Source organism: Nymphaea colorata, chromosome 8 (assembly GCF_008831285.2).
Source record: "Nymphaea colorata isolate Beijing-Zhang1983 chromosome 8, ASM883128v2, whole genome shotgun sequence".
Classification (NCBI taxonomy): Eukaryota; Viridiplantae; Streptophyta; class Magnoliopsida; order Nymphaeales; family Nymphaeaceae; genus Nymphaea; species Nymphaea colorata.
In genome coordinates, this window is record NC_045145.1 from 15983805 (window position 1) to 16001348 (window position 17544).

The window sequence follows — 17544 nt, forward strand, 5'->3', positions numbered from 1 at the left end:
TATAAGGAAGTGGAAACTCTCTTAAAAGTCTGAACTCCTTTACATTATTCACCTTAATCTTTTTCATGCTTTCATTGTAATGAGTTTTTTTGACAGTTGAATGGGGCAGACGCTGGTGGGTGATTAGTCTTTGTTTGAAGCTTTCGTGCATCAATTTTTTTGTGCTGAAAAAGGAAAAATGGGTATTGATATGCAAGTTAAATCATAACAATAAAGTCACCCTCATATACTGAAACTCTAATATACCGAAAGCTAGCTTGTAGCTTGGTATCATAAGAAGATGGGTGAAAGGGTGAAGGGTTCCTTAAGCAGCAGATGAAATATTCATTGTACTCACCAAACAATTATCGAACAGCTTCTCAAGTTTGTCTCTCGCATGGTACTTGACATTTTCTCATAAAAAAATATGTTTGTCATTCCCTTGTGCAACAGTTTGCCCCCCTCAACTTCACAAGATCTATTCTGTTAAAACTTTTGTAGCAAATTAAAATCTTACGGCATATGTGAGCGATGGAAAAGAACTTCAGAAATAGGCTGTTCTCTGCACTCAAAATACGTCGAAAGTAAATGCTCCTTTCCTCCCAAAATTCTGGCTCTTTTGATCTGTAGAGCCGCTTAACCAAAGTTGTCCGAATGATAGTTGTTAACTTACGTATAACAAACAAGTAAAGTCAGTCTCAGTTCGAACCAGTTTTTAGGGTCGTTTCTTGTTAGGATCCACCAATTCTAAAGTAAGCAATCTAATTGTGAAAAGAAAAGCGAGAGAGTAAGAAAGAAAAGGAAAAAAAAGAAGTGCTCAATTTCAAGATGAAATTGAACGAATACAAGATCTATTTCAATGATCGATCACAATACCTAACCTTTTTAAGACTTGCACGTGCATTATCCCTAGGATTTTTCAGATCTTCCAGACTAATGGACAACAATATGGGTACCGGATCCTAGTTCTTCTCTGCAAGTGTGGACGAGGTTGGCCTGCATTAAGAAGTTCAGAAATGTGAAAGCTTTTACTTATTAATGTACAAGTTTGGCGTTAATGAAAAAAGGGGAAACTTTTCCATTCAGAGTGGCTCACTTTTTCGTCATAATCCGAGGAACGACCAAACGTTCCTGAATTTTTCTGATAAACGCAGAGTTTTTCCACCGCCGAAAAGGGAAAATGTCAAAGTTCTTCTCGACTTGGAAAGATTGGCATTTGGCGGTGGAGCAGGAAGCGATTTCAAAGGAAGAAATGATAAGAACAAAAGACATTCGAAGAGGGGATGGCAGCAGTACCCTTCCCCACTTGGTTGTTTTCTATGGCGTTTTATGCTGTCGTCGGCGGGAAAGCAGGTGACGTCTTCTGCGTGGTGGGGTCGTCAGATGAAGCACCATCTCTCTCTCTCTCTCTCTCTCTCTGGGTCACAGAGGTCATTAAAGAGAAAAGGGCGAGTGAAGTGGATTCCATATTTGCACGGCACCAACTTCCTCCCACCTTTTTTTTTATTTTTTCCCTTTTGCTCTCAGAAGGTCTGCAGCGTGGAATGTGACGCCATTAGTCGTTGACTGTAGCACTGATTGAAATGTGTAGACGTCCTCTAAAAATATTCGAAGAAAAAGTGTGCGTGTGTGTGCAAGAAAGAGGGTGAGAGGGTGATACGAAAGGTTATTGATTCAGGTTCAACTTGTTCCCGTTGCTCTTCTTTCTTTTCTGATCGATCTTGTCAGCCGCGAGAGGCCGTCCTGCGAAGACAAGACTTGACAATTTTGGAGAAAGAGAAAGGGAGGAGGACCCGCTAGAGAATTCGCCCTCTGCGTGTGAGTGTGTGTGGGTGTTGACAGGGAGGATCGCCTTAATTCAGTTTAAATTTCGGGCATGTTCGCCATGTTCTGGTCGATGGGCTGGTGGTTTTTCTGGCCACCAGAATCCGGCATGAGGGTGGAATTCGCTTTCCTTGATTGATGAGTCTGCCTCAGGTGAGAATTCGTGCTCCCACTCTCTGTCTCTCTCTGTGCTAAGAAAAGCATCGTCTCGTGGGGTGTTCAAGTAATTCTTTGACGATGGAGCTGCATTTGCTCGATAGATTCTTGGGGGTATCCCTAGTGGGAGAACTTGTTTATCGTGTTTCATGTTCCAGCCTTCAAGAGAAGTTTGCGTGCATGTATTGGCTTCTTCATATATTTCTCCTGAGGATAATAGAGCCCATCTCACTTTTTTCTTTAGAATTTTCTTTTCCAGTTAAGTCGACGAATAGTGAAGACTTAGTTGCATTCTGTTGACGTTCTCCATATCGTCTTGATGGGCTTGTATTCCTTTTGATGCGCTGATTGTTCTACGGCTTACGATGCCTTGTTGATGAAGTTTGCTTTGGTTCTTTGATTTATGTGGTCGATAAAGTACCGCTTTGCTTTCTGTGCCTGAGAAAGTACGATTTGAGATAGTCTTTCTTGTTCTATTTGGAGAAGGTCGATACTGCACGAATTCCTTTTTACTTCTATTGTGCTGTTGGTCTATGGATGCTAGCTCGATTCACCGGTAGCTTTAAGCCCCTGCCTCTATAGTCTGCTTTGAGCTGCTCTTCTAGATCAACAGGTCATTTTTTTTTTCGGAATCATGGTCCTTTGGCTAGTATCATGATGATGGAGGAGGAATTCCAGCTAGAACATGATTAGCAATCTTTGGATTTCTGGGGTATGTTTTAAGTTAGATACTATCGATACTATTAATATATTGGTCGATTTTTTTTTTCTTTCCATTGTTATGGTTGTTATATACACGAATATAAGATTCATGGATCTTAGATGTTTTCCTTTCTTCGACTCCTTTTTTCGGTTTAGAAATTTCTTTACTGCTTTGCTGCCTCTTGGAATAACTCTTTATGTTTCTTTTTGGCCTGCTTATTTGCCTTATACATTTTCTCATCAGTACTTTTGTGGTAGGTGGCTATTTGTGTTGGCTTTTACCAGCTGAACAAAGCGGAAAAACAATTTCAAGCACCATGAACTCTCCAGTAGCACAGTTTGCCATCTCAGGGAGGATGGGTTTGTACGAAGCAAGTCATAACCATTGGGGACAATCATTTAAACCTGAAAGTAGCCTTACGTCTATGATTTTGGAACCGGATCAAAAGGTAGACATCAGAGTAGGCATCAGAGTTTGTTAATTTGGCTTGACATGCTGAATCATGTTGGATTACATTTTATAGGTGGAAGATTCACTTCATGGGACACCAGAGACTTCAAAGAGTTCTGATCAAGAGACAAATAAGCCGAATGATAAGGTGAGTGTGTTTTTGCGCTTTTTGATTGACTGTTTGTAGAATTTGTCATATGACATTAGTTCTTCCTATTTTAACCTTGCTTATTTTTCTTACCTCATCCAATTAAACTTCGACCTTTTAACTATATCGTTTTGAAAGTGCTATCTTTGAGCACTTAGTTAACCTATGATTTGGTAACCGTCTCTATCTCTCTCTCAACCCTTTCTTCTTCCAATGTTTGAAGCTTGGAAAAGTTTTTTGTACAACATTGAATCTGTTTCAATCCAACACATAACGGATGGATGTATTAGGTTGTGTGCTTTTCAAGGAACACAAACCATATCCCCTTTTTTTTTCCTGTGGGAAATGGGTTTGATTTCTATTCTATGCAGTATGTTGTCTTCTAAATGCACATACATAATAATTACTTTTTTCTTCATCCGCTTGTTCAATGTGAATCTCATGTAATTTTATGTTTTATCTGTTGAATGTCTAGGGACAAACAATCAGTTGTTGGTTCTATTTACTGAAAGGATTACCCTGTTATCAACTATTTAAAAATTTGTTGTTTGTCTAGGCTTCAAGTTCTAGTGAGGATTTTTTTCTGCTCTGCTTCTGTAGGTGTTTTATTGTTTTCTTATCTAAATTTGATATTGCGGTTACTTTTAACAGCTATAAGTGATCAATCCTCATGATTTCAAACTTACCTCATGTTTTTCCATGTCTTTGCTCCATGTTCATGTATGTTCGTATTTGAAATCTCAGATAAGAACTGATGGGTAGTTATTCTAACTTAATGTTTGTCTTTCTCCTTGGCATCAGTTTTCTGTTTAATTACCAAGGTTGATGATATGTTAAAGTTTGCAACTGGGTTGTTGATTGGGATAGTATATGTGCAGGTGCTCAGGCGTTTGGCACAAAATCGAGAGGCTGCACGAAAAAGCCGTTTGCGGAAAAAGGTAAGGTGAAAGTATCTGTGTAAGTCAATGAAGCAAGATATGGTGGCACTATCATGATTCATGTCCAATTTGATGTTCTTGTAATAGGCATATGTTCAGCAGCTAGAGTCAAGTCGTTTAAAGTTGACACAGTTAGAGCAGGAACTTGAAAGGGCGAGACAGCCGGTATGTGGGTCCCATGCAAGCTATTCCGCTTCTTTTTTCCTTTTCTAATTTTGATTTGACATTTATTGAACTAAATACTCAATTGGTGGTGTTGTACCAAATACAGGGTGTACATTTTAGTGGAAGCTGTGGAGATTCCAATCATGGAATCCCTGGAGCTAGTACCAATACAGGTTTACTATTTTTAAAGAAATGCTCTTTTATATTTGTTTCAAGTAGACACAGTGGATTAATTTTCAGAAAACTTGGATGTTCCTAAATGGCATGTGCTTTAATAGAAGTAGTTCTGTATTGTCACTATGAAATTTCATGACAATTGCTCTGACGGGTCTATACCCAAGTATTTGAGATTGAGAAAAAGTAATATTCTAAACATCTTGGGAGGATATTGATACTCGTCTTGAAGAAGAAATGGAAAAAAAAAAAAAATTCAAGTAGGGACATGATGCTTTTGCATTCAATATGAACACACACACACACACACACATATGCACTGTCTTGACACTTTGGGGTTTATATTCTATGCCTTCATTTTCAACTTTTGATGCATTGCCATGGGAAATTGTAGGCATTGCAATGTTCGAGATGAACTACAATAACTGGGTCGAAGGGCAAAATAGGCAAACTCGTGAACTTAGAGCTGCTTGTCAGGCACATGTGACTGATCTAGAGCTTCGGATGCTTGTGGAAACTGGTCTTGCACATTATGATGACCTTTTCAGCATGAAAGCATTGGCAGCAAAATCTGATGTCTTTTATCTACTATCAGGCATGTGGAGAACTTCTGCTGAGCGCTTTTTTCTTTGGATTGGTGGATTCCGCCCTTCAGAACTCCTTAAGGTCTCAATTTGCTGTTTTATTATTTTGCTAGTTCTTTGTCTTTCTCCTTAATAGCTAAGGTATTTGCTTGTGGCTTAAGGTTGGTTAATATAAGTTTTGAACATGCTTGTTGTTGTTTGACTGTGAATGTAGTCCTTTTAACTTTTTTAGCGCTATGTGTGCCTTTTAAATGTAGCTTTATACGAAGTATTGGTTACAAAATTTTTTCATGCCTAATTGAGAACTTTTTGGGGCCTAGCTTTTAATTTTACCATGTTGGTATCTTTTTCCATCTGTACCATATATGCTCTTACAAGTTAGCTGGTCGTTATTGTGGTACTGTGTCTTTTGTTACACCTGCTTCTTGTTGTTGGTGTTAGATAGTTAGGTAGTTGGCAAAAACTTGATTAAGTTTATAAGTATCCAGAAGTTGTATCTCTGTCTGTATGCCTCGAAAAGGCATTGTTGAATCTATGAATATCAGAGCGAAATATCCATTGCTAGGATGAAGAAAATATGCTAGTTTTATTTCTTTTTTCTTTTTTTTTTGCTGCAAAAAAAAAATTCTAGTTACTTGCTATTGATGATGGAAAAATTCAACGTTCAGTGCATTGCTACCTTGGAACTTTATATTGCTTTACTACAATGATTTTTTGTACCCCATTGTTTGAGCTTCTTTTTTATATGAATCCAAGATTCTGCTGCTACTTTTGCTAAATTTGAGGAATGATTTAGTTGTTCCTTTCATTCCTTGTACTTATTATTATTCTTCTTTGTTTTTTCTGTTTTGTCTATTATTTACGCTTACGGAATATTATGATTTGAACTTCTGTCAGGATATGCAGCTTTATTATCTTTGATCTTATTTCCTTCTTAATTCTGAACGTCATGACAATCTTTTCCCTTTTTTGCTGATACTTTCATTGTTGTACACCTTAAAGTGATATCATAGCTATGAAGTTGGCCTTTATTTTGGCATCTTTATTGCACTGTCATTCCCAAATAAACTTGCAAAAATTTCGTCGTAAAAAAATTAAAACCATGCATCAAGAAATGGAAATTTCTAAATCATAAATATCTGAAAATTTATATCCCTCTGTTTATGAACATGTGAATCTTAATTTCTTTGGATGGTTAATTGGTTGTAGTTGTTACTCTTTCTTGTATCCTTTGCTTGTAAGATCCTTTTGGCCCTTTTGCCAGTCTTTCTCCATGTGCTTACCTGAAACTTATGTGTTCTCCATCACATGGATTTTGGATGTTTACACCCATGGTTGGGGTTCATTATGTCATGCTATCCAAGCAGGGACTATAGTCACTCAGTTTTATGCTATTCCTAGTATGTTCAAAACTCTCAGAACTGTTGTTGAATAATTTCACAACTTGTGGTGGGAAGGATCAAACACCAAGCTTCATATCACTATTTTTTTGGGAATCTAAATGCATACAAATATACCTACATCCATGCACAAAATGGAAATCAGCAGCACATGAAAACATTTTAGCTCATATGAATAAAAATTTTCATAAGGTGGTTCTTGAATATCCTGAATTTTCCATGTTGTTGTTTCTTATAACATTCACCTCAACATGCATAAATTCGATTTGTATCTATTGGGTTTACATTTGGATTCTGTTTGTTAAGAGTTGGATATACCAGGAGCGGTTGATATATCTGCAAATTTGATATTAAGGGGTTTGAAGAAATGTAGCTTGCATCTTCGGACAAACAGTGTCATGTACCCATTTATGTCATATTGCCTTATGGTTGTGTTTTCCTCATTTTCGTACTTGCAGATTCTCAGACCACAACTTTATCCTCTAGCTGAGAACCAGGTCCTGGCTATTTGTAGCTTGGAGCAATCATCATTGCAGGCTGAAGATGCTCTATCTCAAGGAATGGAGAAATTGCAGGAAACCTTGGCCGAGGCATTAGTATCCACTTCTGTGGGCTCACCAAATGTTGCAGACTATATGGGGCAAATGGCTTCTGCCATGGACAAACTGGAGGGGCTTGCGAACTTTGTGCTGCAGGTGAAGTTTCTTTGTTCAGCTATGTGGGCTTGATGCACTTTCAATCAGTTTGCCTTCTTAAATTTCCTTTTAAGTCAGGTGGGATTTAGTTAGGGGGATAACCATGTGAATCCAGATTCAGCAAACTTATCTGTAGGGAGGAGGAAAAAAAAGAAAAAAATCCCCACCAAGATTCAACTCATTAGTTAACTCATTCCTATGAATAAAACTTTTGAAGCAGGCTGACAACCTGAGACAGCAAACTCTGCAGCGGATGTATCGGATCCTGACAGTCAGACAATCTGCTCGAGGCCTTCTTGTTTTGGGCGATTACTTCCAGCGTCTCCGGGCTCTAAGTTCACTTTGGACAGCCCGTCCGCGTGAACCTGCCTAAACAAACAACCTGGTCTGCTCTCGTTTCCAACGTGTGCCTTCCAGCTCTGATTTCTTTGAATGAAACGAAACTGTACAAGGCAAGCCATTGTAACTCAAGGAAACATATGAAACAGCAGCAGCTATGTTGATGAAGCATCTTCACTGAAGCTACTTGTAGTATTTATCTTTGTTGTGTTAGTTTTCTGCTCGGCAGAAAATTGTATATTATGGTGCTAAAGTTGGGTCCTGTTATTTTAGTGAGCATGGTGAAAAAGCTGTGTCAATTCACATGTGGAGAACATGTCATTAGTTCCAAGTAAGTTTTAATTTGCAATTGCCAGTATCATTTCTGGTGACGTGGTTTACGCATCGATGGTGGTTTATGCATCGATGGGCTACTGTGATGTTGTTGGGAGTTATAATAATCTGTTGTTTGAGGTGGATACAGTTGCGAGAAGAATGTCAATTCAGGTCCAGTTCCTCGCGTCTGTGGAACTGCGGGACAAACGCGGCCCCTTTTTACTAAGCAATGGATGCCTTTGAAGTTTGAAATGCTGACAATGCGTGTTCGTGGACCTCTGTTTCACGTTTGCTCTGTGCTTCGGATGCCCTCAAACAACCGGCTTCAGATCCTTGCTTTTGAGGATTTGAGGTACATGTTCGATTCATAGTGTGTTTGTTTCTGGCGTTCTCTGGATAATGGCAGTGATGGAAACTGATATTGACAAATCAATGTCTTCATCAGTAAAGCCGAGGTATTCACTGGAGACAGTTTTCTGAGCAAATTATAGCGATCTATCGATTATCACTTTGCTTTTCTAAGAAACTCAGAGGTCGGAAAAAAGAAGAGTGAGTGAATGAAACCAAGAGGACAACAAAAGGAAATTCAAAATGGCGTCGCCCGGACTCGAACCGGAGACCTTCAGTCTGTTAGACTGACGTGATAACCAACTACACCACGACACCTTACATGTTTATCTTTGATGAGGGGATAAATACCCGTGAATTTAGAGATATAAGGTAGAGTGGACTTGGTCTTTTTCCACAATGCTGTTCTCATCGTCGGGTTGCAACGATAGAGGAGTAACCGTTTCCAAGTAATATTCTCTCCATTTGAAGCATTGCTGTTAATTGGATTTGTATCCAGAAGACTTCGGACGTCGGATTTTAAAATATTTGGTCCCCTGTTTCAAGTTAGTTTAAATATGGAAAAGGATATGGGACAGAAGGCAAAGATCTGACAATGAGTGAGGCCATTCATAATAACAGATGTATGTTGGAAGCTTTTGCAATATTCGTGGTGGTTTCATGTGTTTGTAAGTCGTGGATCGGACCCATTTGAATCCCACGAAGTGGGGAAAAAAAAATTCCGCCAAAAAAATATCTAAGGTAAAACGAAGCAAGCGACTCCACTGGGGATCGAACCCAGAATCTCTGGTTCCGTAGACCAGCGCCTTATCCATTGGGCCATGGAGTCGTAGTTGACGATGCTCACTAACGTTTTTTACTTGATTCTGCCAGGCGCACTGGATCGTCGCTCCACCTACCGTAACATTAAATCTATGCCAGTTTGAAGACCCCAAGCAAAAATATTCGGACTTTGCTGACCCAATACCAGAAGAAGCCAAGGGTGCAAATTATCCGGTTATCTGCATTCGGACCTCTGCTCTCAAGGAGGTTTCATGTGAATCCAGTTAGGGACGGATTGCGAGTTTGGAAGACGGATATTATCTTAAAGCGAGAAATGTGAATCATAAGGTTGGAAGTGACATCGTAATGTCAAAAGTCGGATGCAGCGGAAATATAATAAAACAACTGTACGAGAGTCCAATCACTCAGCTAGGTCCATCAATTCAGCAAAGTGTTCTCAGACTACTGTACGAAAAAATAGAATAATCTGATCTTCGTTTAGTTTTTTCTCTTCGCTTTGATGAAATCTTTGTCATTGCAATAGTGATTTTATAAAAACACCACAGTGGTTTGCAACTCAGAAAGAAGTTGTAATATGCAATCTCACTTTCAAGTTTCAACATGTGACAGACCAAGTATCAAAGGACTGTTAATTTGCAGGAATCCAACATATTACTATGCAAACTGTTTGTGTTAGTTGCATCAGTTTCTAGTTTCTACCGAGCAGGATTGACCAATCAAAAGCAGGAAAATGAACAGTCTCAGGTGTCCAAAGGTACCACAACGAATAGTGAAGGGTACATAATGCAAAAGATGTCTCCAGGTATATACGTATATCTATGTAGGCAACTACATTTGCAGACAGCACATGCCTCTCCCAAGAACTCAATCTTCTTCACCCTAAGAAAATGGCCTTCATCTTCTCCCTCAATACTAAATAGCTCATCCTTTTTTCCTTTCTCAAGGTACACATCCCGCCCATTCACTTCCTCTCTCTAGAAAACTCATCTCCTGCCTCTCACAGCCATGGATCCATCGCCTCCAACCACCTCGTCTTTTACCACAAGCATCCTAAGGTATGTCCTTTCTAGTGTTGACAATTAGGTGGCTGTTCCTGTATTTGGCGTCTGGGAGGTATTGGTTGGATCTTGCAGGCAAGGATGGAAAAGATCAACCGCCGCTCCATCTACCAGTTGAACTACAATGACGGCGTGAGGACTTGAATGCTTCCTCTATGCTGCCATGACTTCTCAATGTGAGTCTCATTCCCCGCTGCCACCACCCCTCACCGGCTGGCAAGGAAAAGAGGTACGTTCCTGCAGACTTCTCCTCAGGGAGAGGGAGAGAGATAGCGGTTAGCACAATGGCGTTGACGTCCGACTTCTCTCCCCTACTCAATTCTGGATGGCAGGATATATCTATCCAATAAGTTAAAGTCGTGTTTGAATAGTTCTCGAGGAGTATCTGAAACAGCAGATATCTGGTCTTCGCAGACAAAAACTTCAGAATTCACAAACTCTTGCTCCAATTTTTCACAAGATTACAAGATTTTTGCCCATAATTGCGTGATGCAAGAGAGAAGAGATCAAACTCATAAGTTTAACAACGCTTTGACAAAAAGTGCACGCAGATCTGAAGAATCCCCAGTTATTGATGTCCATTCGCAGGGGAAACAAAGAATACTAACTTCGTCCTCCATAGAGTTGGATCAGATTCTACACCAAGATCTCGTCAAATCCCTGACATTGCATAGTCCACTGCATCTACAAGGAAGTCTGCAGGCAATGAAAAAGAAACCAAGATGTTAACAGCTCCTGCTAAGAAGATGACCGCAATTACTAGAACCAAACGTCACAGGGGTCCCCGAAGCACTAAAGATCCTTGATTGAAATTGTCAAGACAGGACCACTAAAACCATGTTTTTTATTTCGTCCATAAATGCACGCGCTAGCGAGAGAGAGAGAGAGAGAGAGAGACCTGCATCTTCCTTTGTGAAACACATAGGTGGCTTTATCCTGAAAACGTTGCCATGAAGTCCACCTTTTCCAATCAACACTCCCAAGTCTGAGATATATAGCATAACTTCAGAAAGAAATCAACCAGAAAGAGAAAAGTAAAAATAATAGGTTCACCTAATAGCTTTACCTACGGGAACTTGCTGTGGTAGGCATTCAACATATTACCTTTTAATTTTTCAAAGATGATCGAAGTTTCTGCCTTGGCTGGCGTCTTCATTTGTCTATCAGTCACAAGTTCAACCCCCACCATTAAGCCCCTTCCTCTTACATCCCCAATAACTACAAAAAGTTTAAACTTTTAGCTAGAGGAGTCTGCTGCTAGTCACAATAAAGACAACTCAGTGGCCAAAGGGAGTTAAGTCACAAATTAGCCTATTAAGTGGACAGTTCATTTCGGTACAGAGAAATAGAAAAGTGCATGAAAAAAGGTATGGAAGTAAAGAAGACTTTCTGAAGACTTGTTATATTATATTTATACTCTTTTCAATACAGATGAAATTGAACATGAAGAAAATGCAGACTGTAAACCTATTTTCAATAATTAAGAAACAAAGTTGTGATTAATATGATTTCAGAAAGGAAAGGCACTTTCAGATCAAAGACATTAATTTGGATCAGATACAGTAGCAGCCGTTTCACGTAGAAACTTACCATCACCAATTGGCCATGACAGCAGTTCGCCTCTTTGTGGTTTATCAGACAAAGCTTACACATGAATGACAGCTCTAATGCATGCAGGATCTCTTTCATCTGGCTAAGACATCCCATGGTCTAAAAAGCTAGAAATGCTGCCGTATGCTGAGAGGTTGAATGAGGATTAGGAAGGACATTAACAGCTGCACTGATGACTCCAATAATGGACAGAAGGGCAGGAACTTTGATCATATTCATTGAAAGATTGAGATGAGTAGCAATAAACTTGCAGTGTGCAAGTTGGCTAAAATCAGTCATAGAGTCTACAGCTAGAACTTAAGTTGGTAACTTGGTAAAGGTGCTTCACACACAGTCTAGCCCATGTTTCACTAATTTCAGCTTGAAGATGAATAAATGCTTCCCATAGCTGCTTCACTTGACACAGAAAATTTCAAACAGGCAGTGGAATTTAGGGCCTAAGTCACACGGACGTTTCACTTTTGCCGCTGCACCCCCGTCGACACAACTTGGGTGAGGGTGCATAAGCGGGTGCGACTTCAACTTAAACCCACAATCGGTCAAGAGGAGTCGGATGCGGTCAGCCGCACCCAACCATTTCTCCATTTTCAACACGCACCTAACTCGTGTTTGACTCAAGTCAGGTGTGATCAACCCATGTCAATTCTATGTGTCCTTTTTTTTTGTCTTTTGTTTTTAAATTATTTCATTATAAGTATTGAAAAGGGGGTTAGGGAACTGCCCAATCCCTTTGGAATTCGGCCTTCCATGTGTGTGTGGAGAGACTTGATAGACGATGGATTTCCAGTGGCCATCAGTGCGACGGCGACCTGAGACTGTCTTCCAGTAGCGACCTTCAGCCCTTCCCTGGCACAAGGCAACCGACATTCAGTCCTCTAGCAGCCAGTGTTTTTCTTTTATCAGCTTTTAGTCATTCGGTGACCAGCGACAATGATATGAGATGGTGGGCTGTAGTCCAGTCCTCCAACATTCTCAGTTGAGTTTTATTATTCTATCAAGTGTCAACTACCACTCATTTTTTCACTGTTGTCCATTTTTTTTCCAGTTTCTTTTTTAACGTGTGTGATGACTGATGAATAATTGTTTGCTCTTGCTGCAACCCTGATTTTTTATATTTACTGTGTGTTTTTCAGTTCTTATTGGTGATGTACCGTTTTTTTAGGATTTTATAATTATCGTCTGAAATATGTAATTGTTTTATTGCTGTTTTTATAATATACGATATACAGTTGCGTTGTAACTTGCCATTTTAACATTTTGTTTTACACTTTTACTGCTGTTTTGTATCATGGTATACATTGTTGGCTGTTGGTTGTAATATATTAATATATAAATTTTGTTACTTATATTATAGGTGCAGCCGTGTTCTACTTTCCAAATATTAATTTTAATTTCTCCCTTTGCATATATCTTAGTATGTTATATTACTAAGTTACAATATTTACTATATATAATATATGCTGTTCTAAACTTCTAATATGGTCGTATGCATTATGTTCAATACATTAATAACTTAAAAGACTCGTTGGGTTGTTGATTTGCAATTTTGAATTTGTTATTTGATAAATGATAATTGTTTATAGACAATTTGCTATATATATATCTTTATATTTATATAATAAATTAATAATAATAATAATAAATATTCTCACGGCACCGTCACACCTAAATTTTTTGGGATGTGCCGCTCCGCCACCCACATCCGCATCCGCACCCACACCCCGCACCTATGTGACATAGTTTAAGGCACTACTGGTTCTTCAACTTTTCTTAAACTAATCACAATACAGCGACCACTTGGGGATGTGTAAAAGTCCATGTTAGGTTCTAAAATGATGAAAACAGTTTCATTGTGCTGAACATCAACACCATAACAGAGGAAGGCAGAAGAAAAGGTCAAGGGAGCATTGGCCTGAGAGAGAGAGAGAGAGAGAAAGGTGTTTCCATGTAGATTCAAGAAAAAAAAAAAAAAAATGCTGGACAACTAATAGAATGGGCATAGAAGATAATGTCTACCAAAGTAATGTGCAGATACAGCATCAACAATGGCATCTTCCAAGCCAAGTCAATGCTGTAGAAGGACAAAAAACTAAATGTGTATAATATAAAATTATAAATAACAGGATCAATAGTATGGTTCTTCAAAATATATCCAACTGTGACAACATAACAAGAAATATAAAGAACAAAAGATGATCGTTACTTTCATGTTTCTTCTGAAGATATCTCAAACGATCAAGCAGCTGGGAACCAACATCAGCACAATGTTTTTGACGGTTCTCTTTGTCAAGCACCTTCAGTACAGCAAGTCCACCAGCAGAACATACAGGGTTCCCACCAAATGTATTGAATTGAATTTTTTGTGACATTACATGTGCAATTTCTGGTGTTGTTACAACTGCTCCTAAAGGCAGACCATTGCCAATACCCTGTTAGTGCCAAAAGAAATAAGCTTAAAACTTAAAAGCATGGACAACATCCAGTACATTGTTCAATATGTAAATCCTATGCATAGTTTGATTAAACTAGCACAATGTATAAGGTAAAAAGAATCGTTATATGCAAAATCTGTGATGAAAACGTAGGAACCTTTGCCATGGTGACAATATCAGGGACGACACCCTGTGTTTCAAATCCCCAATAATGACTTCCAGTTCGACCAAATCCACTCTGTACTTCATCTGCTATGCATACACCTCCAGCTTTACGAACAATGTCATATACTAACTTTAAATATCCAGGAGCCAACTCAACTGCCCCTCCAGCGCCCTAAATGGTATTGAAACAGCTTAAGAGGCAATAATAATAGTAATATTGTTAGGTTATGAAAAAAGCAACCTGGAAGGTTTCCGCAATGAAACCTGCAACTTGACCAGCAGTTCCATAGTCGATATGATCTTGCACCTCTTTGGCATAACGGACACTATCAGAACCAAATACACCATGATATGGATCTGGGTTCATAACATGGCCAATTTCGCCCTGTGCAAGTTTAAATGTTTTTAGTTTTAGCAAACTAGACACAAGGACAGTGAATTCCTTACTGGCGTGCATGGAAGCGAAAAATTAAACAGAAGAATACCAAGTGCCAACAAAAGAAAAATATGAAACCCAAAAACGAAAAAAAAAAAAAAACAAAGAACTGGTGGAAAGCATAAATAATAAAGCTCTTTAATCTTCATGTACCTGAGCGACATTCAACCTAGGTGTTCTTTCTGTTTACTTATGTTGGTTGATAATCATTTACCTGAAGTTCTCAGACAAAAAAATGTGATCTAGGAATTAAATGGTGAAACAGAACAACTGTGAAGGCTTTAAAGTAAAAGAAGAAGGGATGGATTATGTATATAAATTGTCCACGCATATTGATTCCTTGAGAATATCAAAATTGACCGCTATATGAAATGGTGAATGGTATAATCTATGTACTTTATTTTGCAAGAGCAATACACTTCTCACAATCAATAATTGGCAAAACAGAATGGGAAAATTAACAAAGAAAAAATTGTTCGACGCACATGCGGAATCTTCACCTAAAGAAGAAACTATGCAACATCTACAGTTTAGAATTTAAAAACAAACATAGACTAGAAGCTACTGCCAACCTGAGGTATGTTGTATTTCCATGTTTTCATGGCTGTCAATCCAAGTGTACCTGAACTTCCACCATGATATGCATTTCTCAAGGCAACCATCCTAACATTACCAGTGTAAAGGCGTGCCATAAGCATTGCTAGTTCATTTGCTTCAGTTCCAGAGTTTACAAAATACACAACCTGTACTTCATTCATCAAAAGAAAACCTTAATCAGGCATAATAGTGCAAGTCAAGTGACACAAGATAAGATCCCGGCGTACACTATAGGATGCTAGTTCATCTTCTACTGCTAATAGAAAAAGTATGCAGAACATAAAATAATGATTAGACAGAGGACTGAAAATATATGAAAATAAAGCTCAAGCAAAGTAGCTGAATTGCAGATGGAGAAATAGACAGGAAAAACAACAAAAAGGATATGCCCTCTACAGCATTAGGATTGAAGTCATTTTTGTATTAAGTTCTACTGCTCAGTGACATTATTCTGCCTTTCAAATGAATGAATGATTCAAATTTTGTTTTGAATAAAATGCAAAATTAATCCATTTTAATCAATTCCTTTAACAGCTAAGGTAGATATCTGATCCTACTTTTCCTCTTGTTTTTTCTTCATTTTGGTTTCTTTGCTAACACAATCCAACATTGCCAAGCTGAGGTTAAACTTTGAACAACTTATTCTGTTTTTTCTATATTTTTGTAGCCCATCCATTGAATGCACCGCATACTGCAACTCATCACCAATATTTACCAACATGAGCAACCGACTTCCAATAGACCATCCTTTTCAGAATGGCTAAAAACAGCTGTGGAAGTTTAAATACACCATGATAAATCACCAGAAAATCATGTTCCTACATGTAGCTGGACGTGTATCCAACATTGACAAACTTAGAGCAGATGAAGGCTACTTAGACAAAGAGGAACATAACCTTTAGATCTCCGGGCATTTTAGAGGCCAGAGCTTCTGCATATTCTGCAATAGCATGGTGCAGGTATATAGTTGTGGTGTGCTGGAGCAACTTACTCTGCTCCATGATGGCATTAACAACATCTGGATGACAATGTCCACAAGATACAGTAACGACTCCTGCAATAGCGTCGAGGTAACGTTTTCCATCCTCATCAAATAAGTATTGCATCTTGCCTTCCACGATATTGAGCTGCATAAAAAATGGGGAATTAACAAGTAGGTTACTCTGTCCAGTCTTTCTAAGATACCACAAGAATAGGCTGCATAACTAAGATCATGAACAAGAGTTATATCTGTCAACGAAAAGGTAAAGTGAGAATTGACGGCGTTTCTCGTCAACTAATATCTGGCCTTTCCACAGCCACAACTACATGGCGAGCGCCATTGACAAGTAGGGGAACTCTGTACAGTTTGGTTTTGACAGCACAGTTCCTTCCTTGAAGACCAACATCTGAGAAGCGCTTCTGCTGGAAAATGGTAGTCAAACTCTTTCAGAGTTACGTGCATACCTACCCACCAATGGATGCAACCATGAAAAGACGAAAATCATAATGGTTCTGACAATGCAAGCAAGAATAGTTCGCGTCGACCGATCTCCGCCTTGCCTACACCGCCATGAGAAATAAAAACTGATGTTCTTGATTAATTTTCTTAACACATGGGCGTTGTCGTTTCAGGTTCCGATGGACACCAAGGTTCCTTCATTAGTGAGCATTACTTTCGCCGGAAAATGATAGGCCATCCATCTGGCACAGCCACGCAGCTTCATTTTAGACTCAGCATTTCCTCATAGCGCCACTTCCAAGAGGATACATCATCAACTTAAACAAACGTGTCTAAAGATCACCATCCAAACACACACGAAATCTTTTAGCAAATCCAAAGGAACCGATTTCTCGAATTCTAGTTTATAAACCATGGACGGGATACCCAAAAAAAGGGAACTCTTACGGGTTTTTGGTAGTAATGGAAGAGAGAAGGGCCCAGGAACTTCTTCCTCTTCTCCAAAACCTCGTCAGCCCTCAATCCATGATAAGGTTTGGGCTCGTAGTCGAAGGGAGGTATTACAGGGGGTGCAGAGACCACCGAGTAACAGCGGCGGATCTCCCGCCACCGCTCCCCCCGGTGCTTGACTGCCATGCTTAAGAACCTTAGGTGGATCGGCATGGCGGATTCGCAGGGCTACGGAGAGAGAGAGAGAGAGACGCAGAAGCCCAGCAGGCAAGCGTGCAACACTTGAACTTCCCGCAGGAAAGGAGGTTGATGGGTGGCAAGAAAATCTTTTCAGTGAAACCGCCTCTTATTTC

General features: G+C 39.2%; 2 protein-coding genes and 2 non-coding genes across 7 annotated transcripts; 1 reads left to right on the forward strand and 3 right to left on the reverse strand.

Moving 5' to 3' along the window:
- The first annotated feature begins 1412 nt into the window (after nucleotides 1-1412).
- Nucleotides 1413-7910, forward strand: LOC116258933 (transcription factor TGAL6-like). Of its 4 annotated transcripts, none has more exons than XM_031636433.2 (9): nucleotides 1413-1956; nucleotides 2906-3110; nucleotides 3186-3260; nucleotides 4139-4198; nucleotides 4286-4363; nucleotides 4470-4536; nucleotides 4932-5203; nucleotides 6980-7216; nucleotides 7437-7910. In XM_031636433.2, exons 2-9 carry the CDS (start codon nucleotides 2979-2981, stop codon nucleotides 7587-7589), a joined length of 1074 nt encoding a protein of 357 aa, XP_031492293.1. In that variant the 5' UTR covers nucleotides 1413-1956; nucleotides 2906-2978; the 3' UTR covers nucleotides 7590-7910. The 4 variants fall into 4 exon arrangements, with proteins under 4 accessions (XP_031492293.1, XP_031492295.1, XP_031492292.1 ...); XM_031636435.2 differs by having other exon boundaries at nucleotides 2920-3110; nucleotides 5133-5203; XM_031636432.2 differs by having other exon boundaries at nucleotides 1421-1956; nucleotides 2920-3110.
- Nucleotides 7911-8462: 552 nt separating this feature from the next.
- Nucleotides 8463-8536, reverse strand: TRNAV-AAC (transfer RNA valine (anticodon AAC)). Its single transcript has one exon. It is a non-coding gene; the product is annotated as a tRNA-Val (tRNA).
- Nucleotides 8537-8974: 438 nt separating this feature from the next.
- Nucleotides 8975-9047, reverse strand: TRNAR-ACG (transfer RNA arginine (anticodon ACG)). The gene has a single exon. It is a non-coding gene; the product is annotated as a tRNA-Arg (tRNA).
- Nucleotides 9048-10406: 1359 nt separating this feature from the next.
- On the reverse strand, nucleotides 10407-17544 carry LOC116259254 (alanine--glyoxylate aminotransferase 2 homolog 1, mitochondrial). The gene is made up of 9 exons (XM_031636980.2): nucleotides 17189-17544; nucleotides 16197-16427; nucleotides 15276-15446; nucleotides 14509-14652; nucleotides 14260-14439; nucleotides 13874-14099; nucleotides 11164-11277; nucleotides 10958-11044; nucleotides 10407-10755 (listed from the first exon to the last, which is right to left on the reverse strand). Exons 1-9 carry the CDS (start codon nucleotides 17402-17404, stop codon nucleotides 10712-10714), a joined length of 1413 nt encoding a protein of 470 aa, XP_031492840.1. The 5' UTR covers nucleotides 17405-17544; the 3' UTR covers nucleotides 10407-10711.

Bases quoted from the DNA above. Each gene is read 5' to 3' on its own strand.
- LOC116259254 (XM_031636980.2), bottom strand. From the start codon at position 17,404: ATGCCGATCCACCTAAGGTTCTTAAGCATGGCAGTCAAGCACCGGGGG. The intron at 11,278-13,873 runs GTAACGATCATC...AACTTTTTGTAG, and splicing joins TCTTCAGAAGAAACATGAAA to TTATTGGGGATGTAAGAGGA. The intron at 10,756-10,957 runs GTCTCTCTCTCT...CATTGCCTGCAG, and splicing joins TTTCACAAAGGAAGATGCAG to ACTTCCTTGTAGATGCAGTG.
- LOC116258933 (XM_031636433.2), top strand. From the start codon at position 2,979: ATGAACTCTCCAGTAGCACAGTTTGCCATCTCAGGGAGGATGGGTTTG. The intron at 4,199-4,285 runs GTAAGGTGAAAG...TTCTTGTAATAG, and splicing joins AAAGCCGTTTGCGGAAAAAG to GCATATGTTCAGCAGCTAGA. The intron at 4,364-4,469 runs GTATGTGGGTCC...TACCAAATACAG, and splicing joins TTGAAAGGGCGAGACAGCCG to GGTGTACATTTTAGTGGAAG.